The sequence below is a fragment of the Pezoporus flaviventris genome, unplaced genomic scaffold (assembly GCF_033815535.1).
Source record: "Pezoporus flaviventris isolate CSIRO_AGI_PZ_B2104156 unplaced genomic scaffold, CSIRO_AGI_Pfla_v1 ptg000013l, whole genome shotgun sequence".
Taxonomy (NCBI): domain Eukaryota; kingdom Metazoa; phylum Chordata; class Aves; order Psittaciformes; family Psittacidae; genus Pezoporus; species Pezoporus flaviventris.
This window is the reverse complement of record NW_026892561.1, coordinates 41,934,775-41,962,395: the sequence shown is the minus strand read 5'-3', so window position 1 is coordinate 41,962,395 and position 27,621 is coordinate 41,934,775. Positions and strand designations below refer to the sequence as shown.

The window sequence follows — 27,621 nt, the reverse complement described above, 5'->3', positions numbered from 1 at the left end:
ATGTTGTAAGAGCCTTTGCTAGACCGCTGAAGAGGAACCAGATGAACCAGAGAAGGGGTCTATATGGGTTGGCAAGTAGGATACAGGATAGGGTTACACATCCCTAGCTGGGACCACACAGCAGTTGGTTGTGTCTCAGCTCACTGGTTCATCCTGGGCCTTTAACCCCACTGCTGCAGCTCATTCAGCTCCAAATACAACACATACAACAAGCTTTCCCTCCAACCTAGAATTTGGACACGGGCTATGTAAAGGAGGAGCCAGAGGATACAATGGGGGTTGTGCATTCACAGAATGGAAGAAAAGATGGATCATCCAAACAGACTAAGTGAATATCAAGAAATATTTTATTATACGTGTAATCAAAGTTTAAAAAACAGACAAGAAGGAGCAAGGGACAGGTTTATCTAGCATCTCTTAACTGCAAGGTACAGAAATACAACTAGTAAAGAATTAGCACATATTAGTACCCTTTGCTCCCCTTCCCTGCCCCAGTGAAGGAGGTTATACAAGCAAGATTAGAAATGCTTCAGATCAAGCCTTCTCAGTAATTGCTCACTACAGCTGATGTTCAGATTCATGAGAGCATATGTGTCCCTTCAAAATAGTTGTTTATAAACAAAACACTATCTCTTTAGTGGTTTGTAAGCATTACTCATTCAACACCAAGAGTATACTTAAATGACTAATGATTTAGCAGCCATAATTGTCTTGTTATATCTAAACTGATGCTATCTTTAAGTATATCAATTATAGAAAATAGATTCCTTAGGTTTAACAGTATGTAGTAGAGATTATATTATCTAGAGGCAAAACTGTAATGCAAAGAAGTAGAGGAAGTATTCACAGGGAAGAGGGGAGCTGCAGGCTAAGCAGGGGGCATGTAACTAAAAATGCTGAAGCTCAGGAGTGCTAGCTGCAAAGGAGTTACACCTCAGTATCATTGGTGTAAGTTTCAGAACATCTAGTTTGAAAAATATGCTATTCCTCCGACATCTACATCAATCTCCCAACTTAACTCTTGATCCTAGATCCTCCTTACCTACCACAGTAGAATCTTAAACAGTTCTAGCAATGTAATTCATGTTCTGTCTTACACACTGTGAGGAAGGCTTCTATTTTCTTCCAGAGCCAGACATGAAGAAGTCTGAAAGTGAATGCAGAGCATTATCAAGGCTTATTCACCCAGCCTCCTTTCTAATTTACAAGGGTGAAGGCCTTCAGTGCAGAAAGCTGCAACTTTTTTTTTTCAGTATAAGCTGATTTTCTTTCAATAGCTTAGAAATAAGCCTTCACAAAAACCACTAAGCTATACAGCATGTAGCATGTAGCAAGGCATGAGTCAAATCAGCATGACAAGTTTCCAATCCCAAACTGAGGGCAAGTTTTGGGATGCCCACAAAAGAGGGATTTATTTATTCTTCGGTGGCCCAATAAGCATAGCAAATTAAAAAGACTCTTTGACAAACTTCCAGAGAAGGCCCATCAAAAAGCAGACAAAGCCAGATTCAAAATAACAGTAACATATTCTAGATTCTAATGCCCTTTGGAGACTATCAGCTTTTTGGCTTAAAATGCAAGTGAATCATGACATATTAACAATACCATGATCTTCATGTATTTCAGCCTACAGCATGGTCCAGTGCAGGTTATTAGTGTCAAGTTACACACCTAGGACTTGAATTCACCAACACTCATAGCACCACTTGATTGTTGCTGTAAATAAAGACAATCTAACCTTTAAGTCCTCTGCCAGAAAGAGCCTATTACCTTTTGACAGTTGTGCAACACCATGTATTCCAAGCCAGCTGACCTACCCACAATTTTTGTCCTCACACATATGCTTCTGTCTTCAGAAAAATCTAAACAGCTCCAAGCTTAAAACTGTGACATATTACCTCAGCTTCAGAAGCTTCAAAGTAAATTCTTGCAGTGTTCAAATGCAGGAAATTCACACAGCTGACATACCAATTTATTGACAATATCTCAATAATTATTTCCTGTACGTGCCAACTGCAGTCACAAAACCCTCCCAGTTCTTCTTTACACTTCTCTGCTTTCAAACAGGAAACAATCAACAGTAAGTATTTTGGGATCAACACACTTAAGTGCAGGGGAAAAAAAGCAGTTGTTCTGTACCTCAGTAATTATTGCTCTGTGTTTATCCATTTTAAGCAACATCAAGGTAGCATCTGAGTTTATGCCACACTTTAGCAGAGTCAGGTTCTCTACTGTTAAAGAAACATCAGCCTTTCCATGGGAAAAAAGTCTCTAAAATTTAGCTGGCCATATTTTCTTAGCCGTTATATCCGACAAGGCAGATTTGCTTAACTTCCCATTCTAACACCATTATAGAGCTGTCAAATTATATGGCTCAGACCTACAGCCTGTCTTTAGAGTAGAGTAGCTGGGCTGCATGTATTCGTAAGAATGAGAGAAGTTTATTAGCTATGCTAAAACACTACCTAAAGAACCTAGAATTGTTCAAAGCCTCACCAGCTACTTAAATAAAACAGTTGACCCACAAAAGTGATTTCACTAGTAAATGAACTTGAAGAAAAACACTACAAGAAAGCCAATAAAGGAAATCTTGTGTGATCAAAGGTTCTCCAACTATCTCATCTGAAAGAAGTTATGTGCCATTTTCCTCCTTCCATAGGAATAACCATCATACCTTTTCAAGGCAGTTTAGACAGTGACTGCTCAAACGTATTCTACAGAACTGCTTTTTGGAAGAGAGAATAAGTTATTTTACTATTTGCACAAATTGCATTTACTACAGTTGTTTTACTCAGATAATGGTTTAGCTACAAGGTATCTGTACAAGATTTATCAGCAGAGATAGCACACTGTTAACACTATATATGTAAACTGAGAAACAACAGGTCCTTTCATCAAGGGGTCATATTGCCAGTAGCCATTTTAAGTTAGTCCAAGAGGCTGCAAAACTGCACTTCTGCACCAAGGAAATTCCTGGTGAGCCCAACAGAAAAGCCGTGCTCTACAAAGGTGACTGTCCATCCAGGAACAGCAGCAGGAGAAGAATCAAGCAGCCAGTGTTTGCGGTAATAATCGTAAGAAGAATTCCATCTGTTCGGTGCATATTGCTGTACATAAGGTGCATAACCCTGTCATGTATGAGATCAGCGTGAAGAGAAGCCAGTTGCAAGGCTGCAACCAACTACTGGCGTCATGTCCCAGATCTGGAAGAAAATATTGTAGAGAATTACGCAGCATTATTGTAAGACCCAAGAGGTATTTCTGTAAGAGGCACAAAAGCAAACATGGATACCTCCCTGGAGACAAAGCAGCAACTACTTGAGAAAAAAAGCCAAAGAGTTATACCAGCCTTACAAACCTAAAGTCAAACTCTGGGCTCAAGAGAGCCTTGTAGCAGTTCTCTGTGGGTGTGTTTTAAAAAGCGCTATGTAGTTTGTTACAAACAGGCTTACACAAAACCAGCATAGACTGGAACAGTCTCAAGTTCTGACATGCATGGTGGATGTGTAACTGAAGCACATCAAGATTCTATATTCAGCCTGATTTCCATGTCCCTGTCTCATAACCAAGGCTTTTAAGTTGCAATGGTCCAAGAAGCCAGGGAGTTCAGAGTTAAGGAAGTCTGCTTCATCCCATCTGTGCCTTTAAGGCTGCTGGCCCATTCTCCTACTGCTTTGTTTGTCCAGAGGAGAGTCCAGCTCTGACAGCTAAACTCCATAAAGTGGAGTCACTTTAGGTGACTGTCATTCAGCTGCAGGAAAAACAGCCTGCAACAGATAGGATTCTTGCTGACCTTGTTTTAACTTTGTAGCAACAGTTGTCAGAAAAAAGTATATATAAACATTAGTCCTCTATTAAGTATCTCTAATAAATGCACGAAAGAGGTACATGAATACCTTCACAATCCGGTCGCTCCCACAAGTGACCATTAGCCCTCTGGAGATGTCCATGGACATGTATGAAATGTTGTGTTTTCCTTCATGAAAGGTTGCCAAGGAAGTACGGCTGCATGAGAACAATTCAAATGAAAGCCAGCTGTCAGATGAAGCTTGACAGCATCGTTATAGCAGTGCAAAATAAACTTACAAGAAAATAAAGTTGCCCAAGGACTAACAAATCAGTCCTGAAAACTGCAGTGCCATATTAAAAGGGCCAGAATTAAATTAGCAAGTCATACTATGGCATTGCTTGTGTAGTTATACAGGTGTGACATTTCTTAGTCTTCTGCAACCTGTTAATAATACCAGGGCAGAAGTGGGAAAGCACATTAGTAAATAATTCTACTCTTGGTTATTAAGTCAAGCTCAGCTACATTTATCCTCTGGCTATAGCTAGTCAACCACAAAAACAACCCCCAACCCAACAACTACCACCATAACAAAAAAAAAGCCAATTTTGGGAGTGTTTGGGATCTGGTTACTTTGGTCCTTTAGCACACCACGTGTCCAAGGAGATGACAAAACAGTGAAGTGCTGCTCTTATCAAGATAATAACAGGGTTCCTCCATTGCAAAAAATGGTTTAATGAGACAGCAAACAATGTTTAACCCAATTTGCTTGCATGTTGGGCTGTGAAGAATATTCCCAAAGAAGCAGTTTTCAGTAGTTCAGCATGAACTAATCCACATGCCATCAATAGCGTTTAGCTAAACAGAAATCTTGAAACAAATGTTTCAGCTCTAGATCTGGGCTCATGGAAAATAAGAAATAGAGTAGATAAAAAAGTTGCAATACCACATCTAATCCAAATTAGTCTGCAGTGCCAGCTGAGGGATCTCGGCTATTTTAGTGCTTTGAGTGCCCAAGGAAAAGGTGGCCTAGCAGCAGAGGGTCAACAGTCACACAGTGTAGCATTGTGTGTGGATATGGAGGAAGCACAAGCATTTCTATACCTCAGCAGTATTACTTTTGTTTATTATTCTTTAATACTCACTCTTCATCCTTGATTGACTCAAAACAGGAATCACAGACACGGACCTGGAACTCAAATCCCATGATTGGGTAACTTGACCGTTTGCTACTGCACTTCCCACACACTGCTTGCCCACATTTTCTGCAATGATGCTTCACGGAGGAAGAAGAAAACAAACAAATCACTATTATTGTGTCGCTTACCAAGCACTCACTGAATAAAACCAAGACAGCTTCTGGTTTGCATCCTGTTAGGAAGCAACCTGTTAGGAAGTCTTCCGTTAGGTCAAAGACCAAGGAGTCTGGAGTTCTGTACAATCTTCTTGGCCATTAATGAGTTTACCTCCATATTGCCCTGACCATCCTCTACTCTTTTTGCAAGCTCCTTCTGGGAGTAGGGGAAAAAAAAGGGGTTGAATAATCAACCAAGAAAATAATAAGTCTAAGGAAGTCAGAAACAGATAAGTGCCTTGGTGCCTGTCCAGTACCTCCAAAAAGAAATCTATCTGCAAGACTTTTACATTCTAGACGGTAAGAACAGGGCCATCACTGCCTCACTGAACTTAGAACCCTACAATGTTAGGCTGCAACTTGCTCAGTTATGGGGCATTGTGTGCTGCTTTACACAATGCTTGAGGATTATCTGTCCACAGTTCCAGTGCATAGAGATATTCAGAGAAATCCAACACAGTGCCGACAACACAACTTGCTTTGCCCCATGATGGAAGTTTGATGTAATACTTTCCATAGAATCTGGAAATTTCTTAGCACTGCCTAGAAGCTGTGACCTCTCAATAAACCCTCACTTCAAAGCAGCAAAAATACCAACAGTTTAAAAGATCTAACAGCTTTTAATAGTTTTCTGTTTACATTTTGCTTAAGTGCTGAAATACAGCTGAGCACTCAAAACAGCAATCTCACCTGCCTCAACCCTAATGTCTTTGTGTCCCACATTTGCTTTATATTCCAGAAGAAAGGTTGTTCACATTTCTGGCAGGAATCACTTTCTAGCCATTGAGGAGCCTATAAAAGAGCAAGAGATATAAGCAATCAGAATTATTTTTCCTCATACGACAGCCAAAGAAGTCTGTTTTAAGAACACAAAGTAAAGTTTTATTTGGAAAGATGCCCTGTCTCAGCTCTGGACATTACAACAGATTGCCTAAGGTATAGTACATAGGAAGCTTAGTATAAAAGACAAGACTTCAAATCCAAGACTACAGTTATTTGTTACCTACATAACTCCTATGCTTTTTAAGCCTACAGCAGTGTGTTATGGTACTGCCTTAGTAAGTAACCTAATTGAAACATCTAAGTTATTAAATTTGCTGCAGGCATTCAAGGACTGCTGCTCTGGTTGACTAGATGAACTTTAAGGGCTAGTGTAGTCCAAACTGTAGAGGATATGAGGCAATCATCCTCTCGAAAGGCAGGGTCCAGAAGTAAATTCTGGAAGTAATCATATTTTGTATCCCTAGGATGGCAGTTTGAAATAATTAAGAACTCATATGCATTTTCCATCTTGCTCATACCTTCATTAAGCACTCCTTCTCCCACCAACATACTATTCCTGCCATAAATGGATTAGGCCAAATAAAAATCCTTAAGAGCTTTCACATATTTTAACACTCTCAGATACTTTAACTGAGCACCCTTGTAATGAATAGGAAGAGAGGCACAATACTTTTAGTACAGACTTGAATTATGTATATTCTATACATCCTTATACATCTGATGGGTTTCAGGGAGACTCCCCTGACAGGAAGAAAGCTGGAACAACAAAGCTTTTCTCCTGAATTCACTTAGATCCATTGTTGATAGTAATAAAACAATAGTATTGTCAGACACACCACCATCTCACTATGAATATTTATTAATACCAGATGTCCATTTCCTACATCTTCAACCTTGATTGCATCCCCTTCCTTCCTCCACACTAGTGGAAAATACTGTAAAGGGTAGTAACAAGTCTAGCATGGGGGGGTGGGGAGCAGAGTAGAGGAAATGAGTCACCTTTCCCCCAAGTGAGATGTTCCATATTGCTTCTTTCAGTTACTTACAATAAGAGTTTTCACTTAATAGCATTTTTGAGAAGACAATCCACTTTCTGGCTCCCTCTAACAGAAGAGCAGGATATCTTCCTGATCTTTTCATCTTCATTTCAGCATAAAATAGGAGGTAAAAACCTGCCAACATTATTGCCAACATATAGTTGGAACTGATTGAGATCATAGCAACACTGTCAGCACAGTTACCATTCCTTCTAATCAAAACAAGTCTGTCGTCTAGTCTCATTTGCATATTTGAAGATGCCCTATAACACAACTCACTAGCTAGTGCTTCAGAGGAAGTATGTTCATCATTCTTCAAACATTTAGTTTCTTTGCTTTTGGATTGGGCTTGATTATGTTTTTCCAATGAGTTCTGAGATATCATGGCTGTTTTAAAGCTAACTGTATTATTTTACTTGTATTAAAACTGTCTATTATTTACAAGATCCCTTACTTATTGTGTGCAGATCCAAAAGAGACATAGGCACATCTTGTTTTCCCAGTTGTATTGCAAGTCAATTATTTACAATTACAAAGTTTCATAATATCACAGAAGCTTTGAAGAGAGGTCATGATGAAAATGTTAGGAGCTTCACATACAGCATCCAGTGTGTTTCAGGTGAAGAAGAAAACAGTTCTTAACCATGACACTTGCATTTAAGGAATAGCAATAGAGCTGAGCCTTAAATACTGTTTTATGGGAGCAACCAAAATTAACTCCCATAATTACAGTTTAACCAAAAATAGTAGTAATACATATATTTTCAGCTTCTATGATGGATATGAACTGACACAAAAAGAATCTGCATGCCAGGCTCAGCTGCTGTGTACTAAGGTCTTCAAAAAAATGCTATGTGGGGACTGAATCTCTACATTCTGAAGTGCATGGACAGACACTAGAACAGCAGTTTTTAGCTATGTGATTCAGCATTGAAGTTTCAGGTAATGTAAGAAAACCAGCCTGCAGAACTGACTAAGGAAAGCCACATCAGCCTCTGAAAAAGAGGGGAGGCTAAAGAGAAAATAAAGTAAAAAGAAAGTAGAAAGAAATCTTTGACCTTGGTTATGATCTTACCTCTTCTCGGCTGATATCCATGTTCCAAACAGCAATTCCCCCATCAGCTGAACAAGATACCAGCTGTCGTGTCAGCTGTATGTAACAGATAGCCTGCACCTTGTCACTGCAAATGAAGTAGACACTATTTACCCACAGGTATTTAAACAAAGCTTAGTTTCCCAGCAAACCCTGATTTATCCTTTTAAAGCTACCTAGGAAGCCAAAAATTATTTCCAAACACTTCGGTAAGTCTACTAAGTAGAGCCATGAAGATGAGTGAACAGATGCTGTCACCTGAGCATTGCCTTAGCATCAGGACATTGCCTAGAACAGCATTTTTACAGGCTTGACCAGAATACCAGAGGTACAGTTCCACGTTAACATTTGCTGGCAGTAAGCATTGACAGTGAGTTGAGTGTCAACTGCCTCAGAGCGTGCGTGCGAATACTCTTCTGTGTTGGCAAGGAAAGTCAGTTATCAAAACAGAGACAAGTGGAAAAATAATAAGAAATATTTGTTTCAAGATACAGCTAGGAAGCAGATGGAGCTTCCACTTTTGCTAACAAATCACAGTAAGTCTGTAGCTGCAAAGCAAAGCATGCATTCACCAATAAGACAATTTAATCCTAAATAAAGGCATGGCAAAATAACAGTCTACCCTAAGATGCTAAACAAAGGATCTCAACAGTATTAGACTGCTTTGCAACATCCAAGTTGAATTAAAAAAAAACATTCTGCTACTCAGAACAACTTACTTTCCCATTCAGTATGAAGTCTGATGCTAAGTGGGATGTTTGAAGAGAAACTAACAGTGTTACAAGTCTTCACCAGGACACATGATGCAGCAGTAACAGCAGTATAAAGTCCTCCAGTCACTGACTTCGGTTACTTTTTTTGTAACCAGTACTCTATTAATTAGTTCTTTAGCCATAAAACTAAATCCTCAAGATTTAACAAGAGTTCTAGGGCTAAGGCTATCAGTCTTGATCAAAGGTGGATGGAGACATCTATGGAATTAGACAAGAGGAGAATGCACTATACAAATACATCTTTAAACATAAACAAGATCTCAACTACCACTTCATTTCTAAAGTAAAATATATCTTCGGTGGTGAACTGCCAGTCAGATGGAATTGAGGCCCTAGATTTAAAAAATGGCAGCTAGTGTTGTGTCTCTGTAAAAATAAAGACTTGATTAATACAGACAACTAACTACTTTATCCATAGAAAAGTGCAGATGTAACATACTTTTCTGAAGTCAAGAGACCACCCCTACGATTTAGCCAATCACTGTATCACCTCACTGAGAGAAGATGGCTGGGAACAGGAAAATACTGATGTTTATTCTACATGGGTGCATCAACACACATATACATAGTTTCTAGCCCCAACTTCACAGGCAACTCAGTGAGGTATTTACAAAACATAAGCCTGCAACTTTTACATAAGGTCCAAACAAGATTATTTAGGAGTTTTATCCACCTTTTTCCTATAACCTACTTTTATGTTACTTTTAAACCATGGTTAACAAGAACGTATCTAACATGAGCAAAAATAAAGATTTATCAGTAACACTATCCTAGTACTGACTTTCTTCCTCCTCAGAGTTCTGCAAGAAGTTATTTTCTCTCTTATTCACATTCATATATTTTGCTGTGCTATTTACTCTTCCTGGGACTCTGTGTTCATTATGGAACATGTAGGAAAAATAAGACCCCATTACATACTGATGGCCCTGAAGCAGCAGTGTTCGTCCCTTCCTTCCACCAATATCCCACATGATAATGCTGTGATCAGAGGCACCTGAGAAGAGCAGTCGTTGAGCTGGATCCCACCACAGGGAAGTAATACTTCCTAGGAAAGAACATTCTGCAGTTAGATCTAAGGGAGTCACTCCCCAACACAGTGATGCTCTTCTGGGTCATTAAAGTGAAACCTGAAATAGTCCCTTACTACAGCAACAGAGACTGAAAGCCCTAAGGCAAACAACATCATTCAACAGCAAGATACAATCTTCCTAGAGAGACAAAGAGCATTTAACAACAAAACAAAACATTCCTAAGAAGAAAGTTTGATTCAAATCATAAATCAGAAAGTTTGAGTTACTGTCTTTCTGCCCATTGTATTTAGGTAGTTGGTTTTAGGAGCTGGCAGGCTAATGTGATCTTTGGAAGGTGAAAAGTATTAAAACTTGCCAAGTAGAAACTACTACATACTACACAATAAGGTGCTTGGTCAGCAGTTTCGGAACAGCATGCAGTGTTCACAGCTAAACCAACTCCATTACATAACTATTTACAACCTTAATAGTTGGAATAAGAAACTAAGTGACAGTTTCACAGCTGTTAGCAAATCTGGCCACGATGTACTGTATTACAAAACTAGATTTCAGAAGGCCCAACCTGGCTGTGCAGCTCATTATTCAGTCATCTTACAGCAGCAGTCTTATACTAAACCCATGGATATTGTAATGTAGGCAGGAGACTAAAGAATGAATTTTGTTACTCAAACCAGCTATAGTTTTGAAGTTGCAAGAACATTTTACTGCCTTCCAGACATCCTTCCCTTTAGAGCATCCTTCCATTGCTCAGGTTTGGGTTTTTGGTTTGCTTGGTTGGTTGTTTTTTTTTTTTCCATAAAAAAACCTTGTTAGTCTGAAAGCATGATGAATGGTAGTTTACAGCCCAAATCAGTCCCTTCCAGGTCTCTGGAGCAAAAGATTATTCTTGCCCCCTTTAGGACTAGACTATTTCAGACTGATCCATCTCAGAATAACTGTATTAGAGCACAGTGGGCATCTGCAACATAAAAAGCAGCTGCCCACTGAAGGACAAGCTCTAAAAACATTTAAACTGCAAAGCAGACACTGATTGATTATGAAGTCACAGTAACGCAAGAGCTAGAAAGGAAATAAAATGAAGTCAGACTTGAAGTCTGGCAAACAAAGCTGCACTCAGAGAAGAAATAGATGCCATTCAAGTTTAGAGTTACCAGGCCTTGAGAGTATTACCCAAATACTGTGGAGGAAAAAAAGTAGCTACTATTACACCCATTGAAGAAAAACCTGGTTTTGCCCCTCGGATTTAAACATCTTTTATACTAAATCAATTCTTGTTTTGAGGATCACAATCTCCATACAGATGGGAACTTACATATAAGCCAAAGTTGCTGCCACATGGACAGCACTGCTGGAGCTGGTGCTTAGAAGCAGTAGACAGAATACGCACTTTATGCAGTGCTGTGCCAAGACATACTGCTTTCAGACTTAAGGAGTTGCACTTGAGCAGACTAGTGCAAAAGCATACAGAGGTAAATGACCAAGAGAATTATTTTGCTCTTAATGAAGTAATCTGAAATTCTGGCTGAAAGCAGAAGAGGCATTTATCATTTGAAAATCTTGACTTGCCTCCTGCATTCAAAACCAGCATGATAATTTTAGAGTCATCTGTAAGTCAGGAGCCTACTCGACTTTAACAAAGTCTACTCTATACTTACAGCTATTAAACAAGGCAGCCTTTTCCAGTGGATCAGACTCATGATTCTGAGTAATTCACCCCTACCCAAATGCAAACTAGTCAGCTGATTTGAAAGTTGCCAGTACCACATGGGAAGAGGCATTAAGTCTTGTTTATTTCTCTCAGTATATTATTAAATTGCACATTTGTCTGTGATTTGCATTCTTGCCTTACTCATTACGTCGGAGAGTGACTCCGTATCATGTTACAGACCATTTAGTTCTTCAGTTGATATAAGGATTTCAGCTATACTACATGGAATGAGACGTCTGTCTTTCACTAGACAGTTCTGATTCTAAAAGGCTCTCTAAATTTCTTGCATATAGCTTAGTTTCAGCTAAACATAGGAAACTAAACTAGAGCCTCAAGGAGTGATCAGAACAGCAAAGTCTGTATTGAGCAGAATTAAACTGGCTTTTTAGAAGCTAGACTGTGAGCTGCTAGGTATTATTATAGTACTAGAAGGTCTCCAGGAAAAAACAACCCAACAACCAAGAAGACCCTACATTCTCATCCCTTCTTTTCAATAGTAGGGAGAATAAAGTTTTTAAAGGTGGCCATCTAGTGGATAACTTGTGTTTAATTGAATACGTATGTTTATTTTTCATCTATAATAAAAATACCCATCAGTATTTACATATTTGCAAATATGCAAATACATCAGTATTTACATTATTTACAAGGCTAAGATTTCCCCTCACAAGAACATGCCTGTTCTTAAAGAAGTCATATGTACAGCTCTAAACAGCTTCTGGTAACTACTACCCTGCACTAGTTGTTTACCCAAAGTCTATCCTTACAAGGCAGACATCAAACTTCATAATCCCAGTTTACAAATGGGTACTATAATCTGGGTCAAGTGGAATTAAGAGCAAGAGTTACTCTACCTTCATGCCCTTTGAGCGTTGTGATAACTGAGCATGTATTCTGCTCAAGCTTCAGGAGAGTGATCTGTCCAGAATAATCACCAACGAATGCATGTCGAGTTTCATGATCATATCTGAATATCAGTCAAGGAGAAGCCCCATTTGACCTTATGAGTATTTTACAGAACTGAAACAGATAGCACAGTTGTCCGTTACAGAGTTTAAACAAATTGGAAAAAAAACCCAACATTTTAATGTGCCACATAAATATTTACATTACCACCTGTCCTGGGTTCAGCTGTAACAGTTATTTTTCTTCTTCTTAGTAGCTGGCACAGTGCTGTGTTTTCAACTTTAGTCTGAGAACACACCAATGTTTTAGTTGTTGCTAAGTAATGCTTACCCTGATCAAGGGCTTTTCAGTCTCTCGTGCTCTGCCAGTGAGGAGGGGCACTACTACTAAACAGGACGGAGACCATAATAGTTAAAACTTTTTCATTCCTCTCTTCTCCTCATGCTTCCCTATATGTGCATGTAAAACAGCATGGAAAATAAGTGAGTAAAAGTTTTAGAAAGCCACTGGAGAAGCCATGATGTAATTCCCCTTGTTTAAGGCAGGACAAGAAGATTTAGACCATTTCTAGCAGCTATTTACAGAACGCACTCATGTTCTACGAGCAATGCCAGAATTCCCCAAGCTACTTCTTGTAGTGCGCAGCTACTCACTGAACACCTCACTGGACACTGGATGGTATTCAGTCTTACCCAGTGCTACTATCTGCTCCTACAGACTTAAGTTTTCTGGCATGTTATACTAGTCGATGCCCTCAGGATAAGAAAACCAAGATACAATGACACTGACCTCCTACAGCTAGTTTACCTTACAGCAGAAGTATACTCCAAATGTTCTAGCTACTGAGAAGGTGAGACCATGTAATTTCTCGGTCCGTTTTCTGCACTTTCAAGTTTACTAATGCAGGTCCTTGAGCACAGTATCAAAGACTGAAATGATTTTCAGAAAGAGTTCTGTTACTTAACAGTGACATAAAAGCAACACCACACCCTAACATGTAATCTATTAAAAAGGTGGCATACTGGGCTATCTTATACATCATAACAGTTTTCTGATATTCAGGCTTTGCAACTATATAACTACCATTTCCAGAAGCTAAAGCACAGCAAGCTGTATAGAACGATATAATTTGCCACCTTTACAAGACTTTTGATATTCAGGATATATGCAAGAGCTATGAAAAATCCAAACAGCTGATACCACATAACCCAAGAGTTGTGTATAATCTCACCTGTCCTTCTGGAGCCACACAGAAACACAAGCAGTGGCTAGCAAAGTAGCCTACTTTACACAACAGAAAAGACTAAACTTTAAAAAGTCAATGTACCAAAAAGCCCATCACTGTAAGTGAAAAAAACAGAAGTTTTGACATCTGATGAGATTCTGAAATCTCTTAAGCCTTCAGAATCTTGAGATAATGATTCACTTTCAACAAATCCACTAAGTCTGTGACCATGTGATACTTTCTTCATCTTGGAAGTTCAGGCAAGCATTATCCCCACTAATCCAGTAAAGAATAAGCACTCTGCTGTGGTTTTCAGAAGTTTACACATGGGATCATTAATAACTCCTACGGAAATTCCTGATAGGGAGGCCAGCAGCTAGTACACACACCAGAAACCTAGTTCTTTCAAACATAAATCCAAAGGCAGGATAAATGACAATGCATTTGCAAATGTCACAGTCTTCAGTGGAAATTTATTTTTATCTTAATAGAAAAGGTCATATTCTTTCCTCCATTTTCATAATACACTGTTCCATTATTTGCAATAGTATCAGCTATAGAACCCACTGAATTCAAATAGTGAGACTCAGAGGCACCAGACAGTTCATAGACTCATAGAATAGTTAGGGTTGGAAAGGACCTTAAAATCATCTAGTTCCAACGTCCCCTGCTATGGACAGGGACACCTCACACTAAACCGTCTCACCCAAGGCTTCGTCCAACCTGGTCTTGAACACTGCCAGGGATGGAGCATTCACAACCTCCCTGGGCAACCTATTCCAGTGCCTCATCACCCTAACAGGAAAGAATTTCAGTTCTGTGAGCTATTCTCCTAACACACACACCCCAATATTAACGCCGCTCTGTGCTGCATGGAGCTGAGGTGAGGTGTACATGAAATATTTTGTGGGACACAACTCCAAAGGACAGCAAAAAAGAGGAACAATGCAACAACACAAACCTGTGAGTCAGCTCTTCAGTCAGTATGGCAGGGTCTGCACAGATGTGACACCTCAGAAGGCTGGACCTGCTGCTGGCAACCAAGCAGTTAGCTTTTCTTTTAGTTTCTTCACACTACACAGGTATATTACAATTTTAGAGAGGTCTTTATTTTTATAAGAGATGTAGTTCAGCTTTTCAATCATGCCACTTCTGCATTGCTGCCATTAATCTTCATACACCAACCAGTTCCTCCAGTTACTATCCAGCCACATCTAAACTGCCACCATTAACAAGCGCTAAAACAGTTTTAGAATTTATTTAACTCATGCTTATGAGTTTTGCTTATGAGTTTTTCACTCATGCTCATGACATATGAACTACATTTTAAGCTACCGGGTTTGTAAGTCTTTTCTGCAGGATAAAGAATGGCTTGAAGTACTTGCAACTGAATAGACAACTGGTCTTTAAACTACAAATGTTGCAGTTAAAAGCAATCTGCAGGAAAGGAAACTGCACACAGACAAATCGCTACTAGTAATGAATAAAGTTTCAAAGTACCCCATAGCTTAAAAATGGAAAAGATTAATATGAGCAAACACAGAACAATTAAAGCAAAGGATTTTCATGATGTTTTATGCTCTTGAAGAACTCAAATGCAAACTAGCATCTGTTGAACAAAGTGACTTGCCTAGGAAGTATACAGGCCAGACTACAGATAGTTAAAAGTCACTGTCACAAGATGCTACAAACATTTCAAAATTAGGAACTAGTACATACTGTGATTTCTGTAACTCAAGGTCACAACATCCCCTTCCTACTAACTAACAACAGCTAACAGAAATAAAGGTATTAAACATCTAATCAGGTTTGCAGACATGTAAGATACTTCACTCTAGCTTTTTATATGAAAAGGAGGGACCAAATTGAGCTAAAGGAACAAAATATTCTCTAGTTTCAGGGTCACAATCATTTTTCAAAGGATATTGTAAACATGAAGCCCAAGAGGTGAAATAATGCCTTCCCAACATACTCCCACTCCTGGTGCACATCCAGCTGATACACTTGTCGTGACCAGTGCTGATAACCCACTCTGATGCCAGGCAAAAAGTAATAGCAGACACTCGATTCTGATGAGCTGTGGAAAAAAAAGGATTCTGGCTAGTTTTTCCTAAAACTCAAAGTGATGTATTCTTATGTTCTAATTCAGAGATACATAGGTTGAAGATGATATCTAAGCAATGCCCCAGGGAGATGCTTTTACAGTTATATTTGCCTCTAAGCCAAATTAAAAGGTTAGCATTGTTCTGTTTGGTAGTTGCCTTCTGACCCAGCTGAAGTGAACCAAACATGTCAATCAGCTAATTAAAGTCTTCCTTCCACAAAGACAGAAACTGAGTTCAGCCCAGATACCCAAGATGCTCTGGTTAAGGAGCAGGCAAATCTTCAGCTTCCTCTAGTTAGGCCAGGACTTCTGGGAGTAATGTAACACATCTAAAAACCCTAATTGCTTTAAGTGCCTCCTTCTCCTGACCCCAGGGGAGCTATGCTCACATTCATGCTTTTAAGCACCTGAGAGTATATCTAGCCCATGTAATTCAAACTGCTACTTGTGATAGCAACCAAATCCCACCCAACTCTGTTTAGAAAGCTGCCACTAAGCAAGAAGCTATAAACATTAGAAAGAAGCCCCCCAGCCCCCAGTATGCAAGCAATTTCCTTGACCGAGCTGTCAAGTCATCTTCCTTAGGACAAAGGGGTTTTTTTGTTGCTTTAAGAACAAGGTCTTTTTTCTCCTAACCAAGAACATTGCTTCTATCAGTGTCAGGGAGTCATAAGACAAACTGCGCTTTGTTTTGCTACATAATCCGCAGTCTTTAAGAGTCTCCATCAAGCCTTTCACATGAATATTCCAATTTAAACCAGCCATTGAGTTTTGTATTTCTTTAAAGGATGTGCAAATGCTGAAATTAGCATCTCCATAAATACTAGAAGAACAATCCCTATTCCCTATGTACCAGAAAAATTAGATCTTTTTTTATCCCTATTGCTCTCCTAAGATGACAGAGAAGGCAAGGACTCTTACCTTCAAGTAGCCAAGCTCAGTGAATATGGAAAGTGAGGATGAAAACTGCAAATACCAATATGCACCTTTAGAAAGCTCTTACCCTAACATTCATGTAACAGAGCTACAGTTGAAGAACCAAAGATGAACTCACTAGTTCTGGCTCATTACACTCACAGACTAATGATGTACTGAACTTAATGACTGCAACTCAGACTCAGCTGACAGAGGATTACTCAGTAACACAACATTTTTCTTACGGCAGTTATTCCAACTAAGTGACATCTAGAAGGTCAGTCAGACTTAAAGCATATTTGGACTTGATTAATCTATGATGGTGTCCTATTTCCCAAGCATTACATGCAAATCTCAGTGTAAACAGTGGTTAAGAGTTTACCTGGATATGTCTTCACAAAGTTCATCTTATTAAAGTCTTCTGAAATATGAAATTCCTAAAAGCAAAGTGGAACTATCAGAAAAGATACCATAGTAACATAAGCAATATTGATACCCCAAAAAAGAACAGTAACCTCAAAGGCCAGAATTTGCATAGCAAATATCTAGCAGTTTCTGAGGCTGGAGCATAGCGCACTGACACACCAACTGTAAATTGAAGTAACTAGTGAACTTCATTTTCAATAGGGAGCATCCTTTCAGCATTAAGCGTATTTCAGTATCAAGTTTGCTGAAGGAAGAATACAGGAAGAAAGAGCTCTCATTTGGTCCCAGCAGGAACAAACAAAACTGTACATAGTAGTATTTCTGATTTAAGTATCTGAGACTTCATAATGGACATATTTAAGTGAGAGTATTTTCTATTTGATCCATTACTGAAATTTTAAAAGTCTCAGCTTACAATTTCAAGTAGTTGTCACTAGAATCACTATTCTCTGTAGTTCTGTGTAGGCAATTCACACCTACTTATCAGCAGAATCACTATTTATGACAGTCATGCAGTACCCTGTATCCTTCCTTATATGACAATTATGATTTTGATCTTATTTTCACAGAGAAAGGAAACCATTAAAGCATCTGAGAGTCACAAGATTCCCCTCCTTTGCCAAGGAAAGAGGGGAAGAATACAGACCCACGTTCTATTCTGCCATATGCATCTGCTCTCCAGGAAAGTGAAAGCAATTACAATGATGGTATAAAAAGACAGAAGAATTCCCAGAAAGAAACCAGCCCTGCCTCTTGTCATTTTAGGAGTAGTGTTGAAATTTCCATATCACAAAAAGATCTGCAGCAAGAGAATCCAGAGAAATGTGCATGGCGAGGTACAAGCAGATCCATACTTCTGGCCAGATGCAAGGTAGCTACAGTTCACAACCGCTGTTAGTACACCACCATAGCACTCTGCCCAGCTTAATATACCCCTCAAAATAATTCCTTGATGAAGTACAATTGTTTGGGTCCACTGCTACACCAATGGCTCAATGACTTCTTGAGGGTAGCTGGCTCATATCTAGCCAGAAGAACCCTTGCTAATCTGCAGTCCTCCCATGTACATCTCAGGTGAACTGTCAAGAAGTTCAGCCATTTAGTAGTAGTTGCATTCCAAAAACAAAGGAAAGAAAATGAATTAACAGCTGCCAGCAACACTTGATGCTCACAGACAACCTAAGCAATTCTAACTCACAAACTGAAGAAAAGTCACAGCAACTTACCATGATAGCCCCATTATCCTGGCCTACAAATATTCTTCTGCTGTCATGATGATAAGCCATGGCTGAACATGGTGCTGTCAAAAAAGGCAGACATAACAGTCATTGAAACAGAGGCATTAGGATACACAACTTATGGCTTTTTTTTCCACTCAAGACAAAAGCTGATTGAAATTAGTCTACATAGATAGCATCCCTTGGTAAGATAGTGAAGCTGAGGGAAGGAACACTATTACAGTAGCTCAGACAAAGCACTAGGAAGCATATGCAAAAATGATTTCCTGCCCCAGGATGCAACCGAGTAAGAGAAATTTTACACAGGCTGAAAGCTTACTTAGCAACCACAGCATGTGCAGCTGGTTACACTTAAGAACTTGAGCTCACTAAAATTATCTCAAGAGGATCCCTAAGTTGTATACAACAATAATCTGTTCTTTATATTTGAGGACTTTATCACTAGAGAGAGATAAAGTGCTAGAGACAAATAGGTAATTGCATGTCAACTTCATATGGAATCCTGTCTCAACATCTGCAACTTTAAGGAGACTTATTTTTTTGAGATTACACACAATCTTTTTCAGCAGAAAGCCTCTAGACCTACTTCCCTTTTTGAAATTAAGAGCTAAAATAGATGTGAAAAGCAATGACAACGAAAATACAATAAAAGGTCCTAAAGAAATTTTGCACAGAAATTTCACTGAAGAATGTCTTCATTTAACTTGCAAATTACAAGGATGAGAAAGATACAGTGTTCTAAACCAATACCTTCTTCCCCCAGGACCCTCAGAAAATGTGGCCCTGAAGGTGTTTGTAGAAATTTAAAGACAGACAGCACAGTCTGGAATATTACAGGGGTCATACTGCATAAGGACAAGTCCACCCCTTGGAACTACCTACAGGCAGACATTGTTTTGCATAAACTTTTGTAGGTTTATACATACAATCTGAATAGTTTTAGAAAACTAATAAATGGAGCAACTGCTGTAATTGAGATCAACTATTAGGAAAAAAAAATAAAAAGATTACATTTCATATTTTCAACCTAGATGGTAGGCTACTGAGCCTGCAGCTAAGGCAGCACAGAACACCATGAAGTCCAATTCTTTGGTTTTCATTGAACATTTGTATGGAAATTACTCCAGGAATTGTCATTCCAAAGACTATCTTTCGTGTTATGATATTTTGTTTTGCCATTGTATTCCTTCTTTTTACATGTGGTATGTGTCCAGGTAGCAACTAGACATTAAAGAAGCTACAGCAAAGAACCCAGGCTGACTGATGTTCCAAAACCAAAAAAGCACACTGACATTCAAGATTTACTCAACACTGAAGCTGTTGCTCAGTGCTGTTTTCTTAATAATCTAAATGTTGAGGGGGAGAGGGGGGCAAAGAAAGAAGATAGGTTCTTTCAACCTTGGAAAGCACAGAATATTCTTATGCCTGAACTTTAAAGCTAATCATTTGAAAAGGTCACTTATTCAGCAAAAGAAGTATTTGCCAGCATTTGAGACATCTACAGCTGCAGATCCATACAGCAATTAATGTGGTGAAGGATCTGGTTCTGACAGAATGCTGCTTTAGATCTCACCCACTATACAGCTAGTTTCAAACTAAAGTCTGAGCCAGAGTGTCTGCAAAGTTCCCAATTTCAAGACCACCGAGCAAATCCAACACTTGGAGAAATGGGAAGGAGGTATTCACACACACAGCACAGGTACAAAACCCATGTCATGCTTGGCCACCACTTACCATCTCCAGCATTGTACTTACATGACATAGTGTGATAGATACTGGGCCAGTATTGTCCACTGTCTCTCTTCAGCCATACTCGTATTGTTCTGTTGGGAAAGAGCAGGGAAAAGACAGTTTTAACTAAGTGCATCATCCCTTGCATCTGAAACAGTTAACCAGTTTACTTACACATCAGCTCAAATCCTCCCAGCTTTTGTGCAGCTCAAACATAATAGGTAGAGGAATAATATAACAGAATCACAGTACTCCAATAGTACTTTAACATAACAAGAATAATAGTACTAAGAATAGCCACCTTTGGATTCTGAAGAGTCTTCTCCAAAACTATTTATATATGGACTTTTAGCAAGTATGGAATGGAAATACTATTTCATCTCACCACAGAAACTGCTACATATTGTATCCCTTTAATTCCTTCTCCTTGGCTCTGGCTGATTTAAGTCACATTCAAGTTGAAGGAACTTTTCAGCTTTGGCTGAACTTGTTTTAGAGCAGATGAAGTGTTTGATTTGTTTAAATAAAAATAAAAAAAAAAGGAAATAATTCTACTATGGAAGCCTGAACTTTTGAATTTTTACAGCTTCTCTGTGCAACTCATCCTTCAGCAAGCCAGATACTGAATATTGTTAGAGAAGCACCTCATCCTCCAGACCAGCACATTACTGACACCTCCAGCCCCAAATATTGACTTATGGATCCATAGGGGACATCATATCTAGTTCAGTGTTATTTCCTCTTAGCCACGCCTCTACTCTCTCATGTACGAATGCAAAGGACAAGCAACATTAGCAGCACTGTTATACTGCACTGCTCCTCTGGCCTAAATATGAAAAGGATTGATTAGCCAGTCCCATGGGAATTGAAAGAAATTGGCAAGATGATGTGAGAGCATGCCAGTGTTCTTTGTAACATTGTTTTAGGTTTGTAGTTTTCTAGAATCAGACTTGGAAGGAAAGGAAAAATGGCCTTGAGAACATTCAGCATTATACCACTCTCACCACTGTCTAATCCTGGGAGGAGGGATATAAGAGAGTCAGCAAGGAAGTGGAAGGTTATTGTCAGTTAAAAACATTCCTACAATAGGCACATCTGAAGGGTATCTACATCAAGAAGTTAAGAGCACACATGTACACAGTATTAAGGTTATTTTAAGTCTACTTGAAATTTCCTCTCCAGATTATTGTTTGCCTTCTTGATACTGTTTAAATCCAACTTCCTCATGGAAACCTAAATGATCTGTAAATATGTGTACCTGGAAACACTGCCGAGAGAGTTCATTAAGATGACTTGTTCTATTTACTTTTGGCTAAAAAAAGGAACTAACTCAACCAGGGGATAGATTTGCCAAACATCATATGGGACTGCCAGTAAGTTTAACAAGAAGAGTACAGGAAGGAACTGGTACCCTGCACCAGGACTAGCACTTTTGAGGTTGAATATATAAAGGTAGCATTCTAATTTTGTAATCCATTTAAGGGCTTTTCTTTAAAGGACCACTCAAAAATAAAGCAAACGGCCACCCTTAATGTACTACTTTCCTTTTCTAAAAGTTGAAATCAATACAGCTGAGTACACACTGCCTCAAAACAATGATTTTCAGCTTTTGAATCAAGCCACTGTTCCACCAGTTCAGTGGCAGATGCATATCACTCCAGTCCATAAGATATTATGCATTAAGACAGTCTCTTAAAAGCTATCACTTTCTTTTTACAGCAATCTGAACTCTGCCCCATCGTCAGAAAGTTAACACTTCAGGAGAGCAGTTGCTATTATCTTGGTAACATGAGAAAAAACAATGCTTCCAAGACATTTTTATGATGCAAATGACAGTGATATGGTTTAGCACCTGTGCACTTTAATGGCTTTTTAATCTGCTTTTTAAATCAGCTCCATCATATTCAAAGTCTTCAGAACATCTCAGATAGTAGTTTCCAAACTTACTAACTCAACTCTTCTAGCTAAAACCATGCAATTATTTTTTTATATAAAGAGACTAGGTTTATCATAGTGATTGAGGTCATGCATTTCTAATTTTCATGAGGTAGACTTTATCTCCTCTCAGTATTCTGGTCGACTACACTAAACTAGGAATTAACATAAAGGAAGCAAGGATTTGGTTTTCCTAAGCAAATTATTTCCTGGGAGTATAATTTGTGCACCAATCATCAGTAACACAGCCCCTCACTGAAGTTGAGGGCCTAAGCAAATAGCTGCAAGAATTAGCAAAATTGACTTCTGAAAGCTTCTTATTTTGGTTTAAGCAAGATTTAGACTTCACTAGCCTCGTGTTTGCAAAGATAAGCTGTCAAGACAGCTTTATATCTAATTATACAAAACTCTGAGCAAAATTGTAAGAGATTGTTTTTACAGTACTCAGCAAATAACCTGTGCCAAAATACCACTTCTCAGTTCTCTCCCAGAGACCAGTTGTGGTGCATCTCCTTTTGTTAGGACAAATTAATTGGTACCAGTTCTAGGTCCAAGGACTAGAAAAGTCCTCCAGTAATACTGCTTCCACAGTCTCCTTGTACCATTATTTTTGGTTTTTTATTATGAGAACTACTACATCAATCCTAGAAACTCCAGCACTCCTCTCAAAACTTTCTTTATTTAACAAAGAGGCCTGTGCTCAGTACCTGAGAAGAGCTGGCTACCACACCACACTTACTTTTCCTTAGGCTTTTCCTATTAAGGGCCTGGAAAAACACAGGTTGATTTGACAGCAGTCTCAGTAAGGATGTGAAAATGCTGAAACTCTTTAAGGAGCACCCAGAGATAGATAGATACATGCTTTTAAGATTACAGTAGGCTCAGATATCCGAGAGTGGCAGGAGGAAGTAAGACAAGATTAAAAAAGACCTCCAAATTTCCCCAGCATTTGAGTATTGAAACAGCTGGAAAGCATGTGTGTTTATAAAAGAGTAATTCAAAGGGTTTTTTTTTAGTTGTTTGGGTTTTTTTTCAGTAATATAAAGGCACAAAAAGACATCTTTAAGCAATAACAAGCACGGCCTTAGCAATTCCTAAACATTTCCATTGCTCTCAATAGCTGCTTCTTGTACAGAGGAAGTACCCAACAGCGCTGGTGATAAAATTTGAGGTTTGAGAACTGAGAAAATCCTTTAGTGTTCCAACAGTATTTGTGCTTGTGCCACATAGGCTGTCCTCTAAAATCCAAATGCATTATGTCAGGGAGAAACAAGTGATGAAAGATTAGCAGGCAAATCCAGACTTGTTACAACCCAGCACTGTCGCAAGTACTACACAGACACACTAGCCCTGCTCCAAGAACTGCATCTTCCCAACACCTTCAAACCACTAACCATTGCTTTCCTACCTGAAAGCAATCACAACTGTTTTCCTAGCAAGAAAACAGAAGACTGCATTTTTCTGGTAGTCAAAATAAACCAGAAGTATTTACATTGCTATTGACCATGTTCCCAAAACAGCACTAGGAATCTGGTTTAATCACAACACAATGCAATCTCAAGGACTCACAGTTGATGGTTTTATTTAATTTCTGCTCACAAAAACATTAGTTTTGACCAATATTTAAGTTCCATAACAGAAAAAAGCCCAACCAAACTTAATACCACAACTACAAGCAGTAGTTCCAATGCAATAGCAGCTGCTAATGATCACAGAACACCAGCATGCAGATGTACTAGTGACTCTAGAGATCCCATTAACCTGCAGCATATACAATACCTTCACCTTGCATTTAGGGTCTTATACACTAGTTTATAATCCCTCAGTATCCCCAACTACAGCTGGGAAACACCAATCTTGCCTTAGGTATTTGTTTGCTGAGAACAAGGATGATAAGGCCAAGTCTAGAGATTTGGTGGTATCACAGATCTGTGCAGCCCACACGGGCCTATATCAGCTCTGAGAAAACACAAGCCAGCCTTGAGCGGACAGATCCAACTCACAGCTGGTACCCAGGCCTCTGCCCAGGCTGAGGTAAACACTGCAACAATTCCGAACATTGTCTGGGAGCCAGAGTCAGACAAGATACTCAGAGGGACACAGAGTGAATTACCCTTTCTGGGTAAGTTCTGAGAAAGCTTCACCGATAGCAAGTATCCTGCCAAAAGTCAGATTTGGAAAACTAGTAATTTAACTCCTGCAAGTATATTCTTGCTACCGTTTTCGGCTTCAAAACTTACAAAAGAAGAGCTAGGTTTTTATTTGTATTCGCAAATCTACAATGGCACCTTTTGTACCCTCAAAAAAAAAAACAAACCAACCAACCAAACAGAAAACAAACAAGCAAAACCACCACCACCACCAAAAACCTGTTACTTCTCATTCTAGAAAATACAACTTAAACTAGAAAGAACTACGACTCCTTTAATGAGAGGATAATCTACAACACTGCTGGGAAATGTTTGCGCACCAGTATTTTCCTCACTACTTAACTTGTAAACACATTCCTCTGACTGGCTATTATGAAATACTTGACAGCCTTAGCTGTATTGAGATTTAATCAAACATGCTTTTGCACTACTTTCTCGGTGTACACAGCAGTACTTTCACATCTTCAACTCTGTACTATGCTTGATGCTAACAGCATCATCACTTATGCAGTATTAACACCTACATCCTGTTTATAGTAAACAAATAGAAGAGCAGTAAGTTTGATAACATGCTAAACTGTAGGTGAAGTACATGTGAGTAAGCTTTGATGTACTATAGGAGGTATCCCATATTAGAGGTACTACAGTGCAATGGTTTCTGAAAGCTTAAAGGTCTAAGTAAACTCCCATAGTAAGGCAGCCTACACAAATTTAACCCCGAGTCCAAATCTTCTCTTAGAAATTTATACACACCAAACGTGGGTAACGGCCTCTGCCCTCCTTGCACAAGTCTGTATCTGACTTGCCCAGATAACGATGCAGCTGCATCCCTGGCTCTTACCAACACAGTCTAAGCATGCAGGCTGCTAACCTTCAGCTTTAGACCTTTAAGTCTGAAAGTTGACATTGTCTGCTACAGGCAAGCCTCTGCAAACCTGCACCATGAAATTCAGTTTAACTCATACCCACTCCTAAAAATTGCTATTTCCTCTTCTCCCAGCCAGGAAGCACACCAAAACAAGGTTAAGATTCAACCCACAGTTGCACCCAAAAGGCCAACTTCATCCTGCACATGACTAAGATACCAGAACAATCTCATGCAAGAGAAGAATGAAAAGGAAGCTGCTCAGTCCCATCCAAAACCTGTTATCCAACATGTACTACAGAAAGTCATTTCCACAGGAAGGGAAGAGACTAACCCAAGTCCACCTTTCAATCAAAGCCAGAAAACACAGCTAACACATCCAAGCGTAAATGCTTGCTGTAAGCAAGGTACAATTACTGCCATGGTTCAACAAGGAGCAGTATGTATTACTGCTCAAAGGGTCAAGATGCTGAACGCTTCCAGAACCCAGAGCTCCATCATTCTAGAAGCCTGGGAAAGAAGACCATGATATCTGTCACATGGTAGAATTTGATGGTACGACCATAACACTAAAACGCTTAAGAGCACTTCTTGAATGGCCTATTAAGATAAGCACCCAGTGTGATAGCTGAAAAAAAGTATTTTTTAGGAATAAGAGCCTGACTCCAAGTGGCTCAGAAAAATATTTTCAAATAACTTTTAAACAGAAGGAAATCTTTGTCTTCAGTTACTCCAAACTTACGGCATTTGTACTTCAGACTTTTTGACTTCAGTAATGAGTTTTTACTCCTGTCCTGATAACTGATAGCTCGTCTAAGCATTAAGTGTGTTAATCTTCAGGGGAAATAAAAAAGGGAGTGGGATATAGTTAGCCACTTTGAAGAACTAATTATTAAGTCTTCCTCTTCTGAAATCAACTACTTTTACTGTCTGCTTTCTAAAATGCTCAACTGGCACTTGAAAACAATTCTTCGCATACTAGTGAAAAACACGTTCTTGTCTCCTCTCCACAGAGAGCGAAGCTAGACTAGAGCGTTCCGATTTCTCTGAAGTGCTGATAATCAGCGCCAGTCATTGTATACTCCTTTCAAACCCTGCTAGTTACAGGAGAGGAGCTCTAAAGAAGAATCTCTTATGCCTCTTCATATTTAAAAGTCACTTTCCACATAGCGTGCCAAAAATTCCAGCTCTCACCACTACACTGCAGACCCCTCATCTTTCTCCTAACCAACAATCTTGTGCTACTTGCTTCCTCATTTCCACTTTCATCTGAATAACTGCTTAATGACATTACCAGCTTTAGTGACAGATGTTTCACATACCGTATCAAGGATGGGGATTACAACCTGAACACCTTTTCCCTTCCTTTCCAGAAACCACTGTCCTCAGCAGCTCATCACCACCTCTCCCCTCAGATCTGCCAACTCACTCTCTCAACGGTTTCAGCCAGGCTTGAGACGTTCAGGCTGAGGCACCAGAATGGGCTTGTTTTGAAGCAGCTTGGAGAGCTCCAAACTCTCATGCAAGTGATTGAGCCAACACAGCTGACGGCAGAGGAAAGCATACCCCCACACTTTCGGTTCTACTCATTACCACTGCAGACCCCTTTCACACACACAAACGAGTTGTACTTTTCCATCTACTTCGCAGGGCTGGAAAAGAAGTACGACGGCTTTTTCCCATCCGCAGGGGAACGCTCCCAGCCCTGCTCCCGCCCGCAGACTCCCTCCGAGAGCGGGAAGCCGGGTGACGATATTTTCCTCCCTCGAAGTGCCGCCTCGGTTATTTCCTTACGGCTCCAGGCAAAGAGTCATGGCTGCATGCCTCCTAGCAAAGTTGGAGCCTACAAAGTGAATTTCACCCCATTCCCAGTGCTGCGCTTCCCCAACTCAGCCGGCTCCCGTCGGCTGCCACCTCCCGCTGGGACCGCACCGCCGCGGCGCCCCGGCTCCGAAGCTGCGGGATCGGGGCCCCAGCCCCGCACGGAGTGGGTACCGCCGAGTGAGAGGAGAGGACCGGACGGGACCCGACCCTCCGCCGAGGGGCCGCGCCAGCCCTGCCGGCCCGTCCCGCCACCAGCGCCCCGGCCTAGCCCCCTCGGACCCCCGTGGGGGATCGGGCCGTCACCGCCCCGTGAGGCGCCCCGGCGGGCCGGACCGCATTCCCCACTCACCTGTCCTCGCTGGCCGTGATAACCCCGTCCTCCTTGGGGATGAGGAGCGCGGCGCTCACCACATCCTGGTGCCCCTCGACCTTGCTGAGGAGGACAGGCCGGCTGCTCTGAGGCCGCGAGTGGATCTCCGCCGCCATGTTGCTGCGGGACCGGCCCGCCGCCCATCAGCTGACGGCGCGGGGAAAGCCCGCCGGCCGCCGTAACGTCGCGTGTAGCGGCGCCGCGCCGAGGTGCCCCGTGTAGCGGCGCAGCACGGCCGCGCGCTGACGCCATCTCCGGCGCGGGGAGGGGCAGGCCGGCGGCAGCCGTATTCTCTGTAGTAGAAGAGCCACGGGGCCGTATGTCGCAGAAGAGAGGGAGAAATGGATCTCTGTGGGGCTGTGGCTT

General features: G+C 40.2%; 1 protein-coding gene across 1 annotated transcript; it reads right to left on the bottom strand.

Annotated features, from left to right (window-relative positions):
• Positions 1-329: 329 nt before the first annotated feature.
• On the bottom strand, positions 330-27,497 carry WDFY1 (WD repeat and FYVE domain containing 1). The gene is made up of 13 exons (XM_061453027.1): positions 27,235-27,497; positions 20,136-20,203; positions 18,369-18,442; positions 17,099-17,153; positions 15,631-15,774; positions 13,126-13,132; positions 12,421-12,533; positions 9,746-9,872; positions 8,037-8,142; positions 5,832-5,933; positions 4,933-5,063; positions 3,897-4,005; positions 330-3,203 (listed from the first exon to the last, which is right to left on the bottom strand). Exons 1-13 carry the CDS (start codon positions 27,369-27,371, stop codon positions 3,144-3,146), a joined length of 1,233 nt encoding a protein of 410 aa, XP_061309011.1. The 5' UTR covers positions 27,372-27,497; the 3' UTR covers positions 330-3,143.
• Positions 27,498-27,621: the final 124 nt, after the last annotated feature.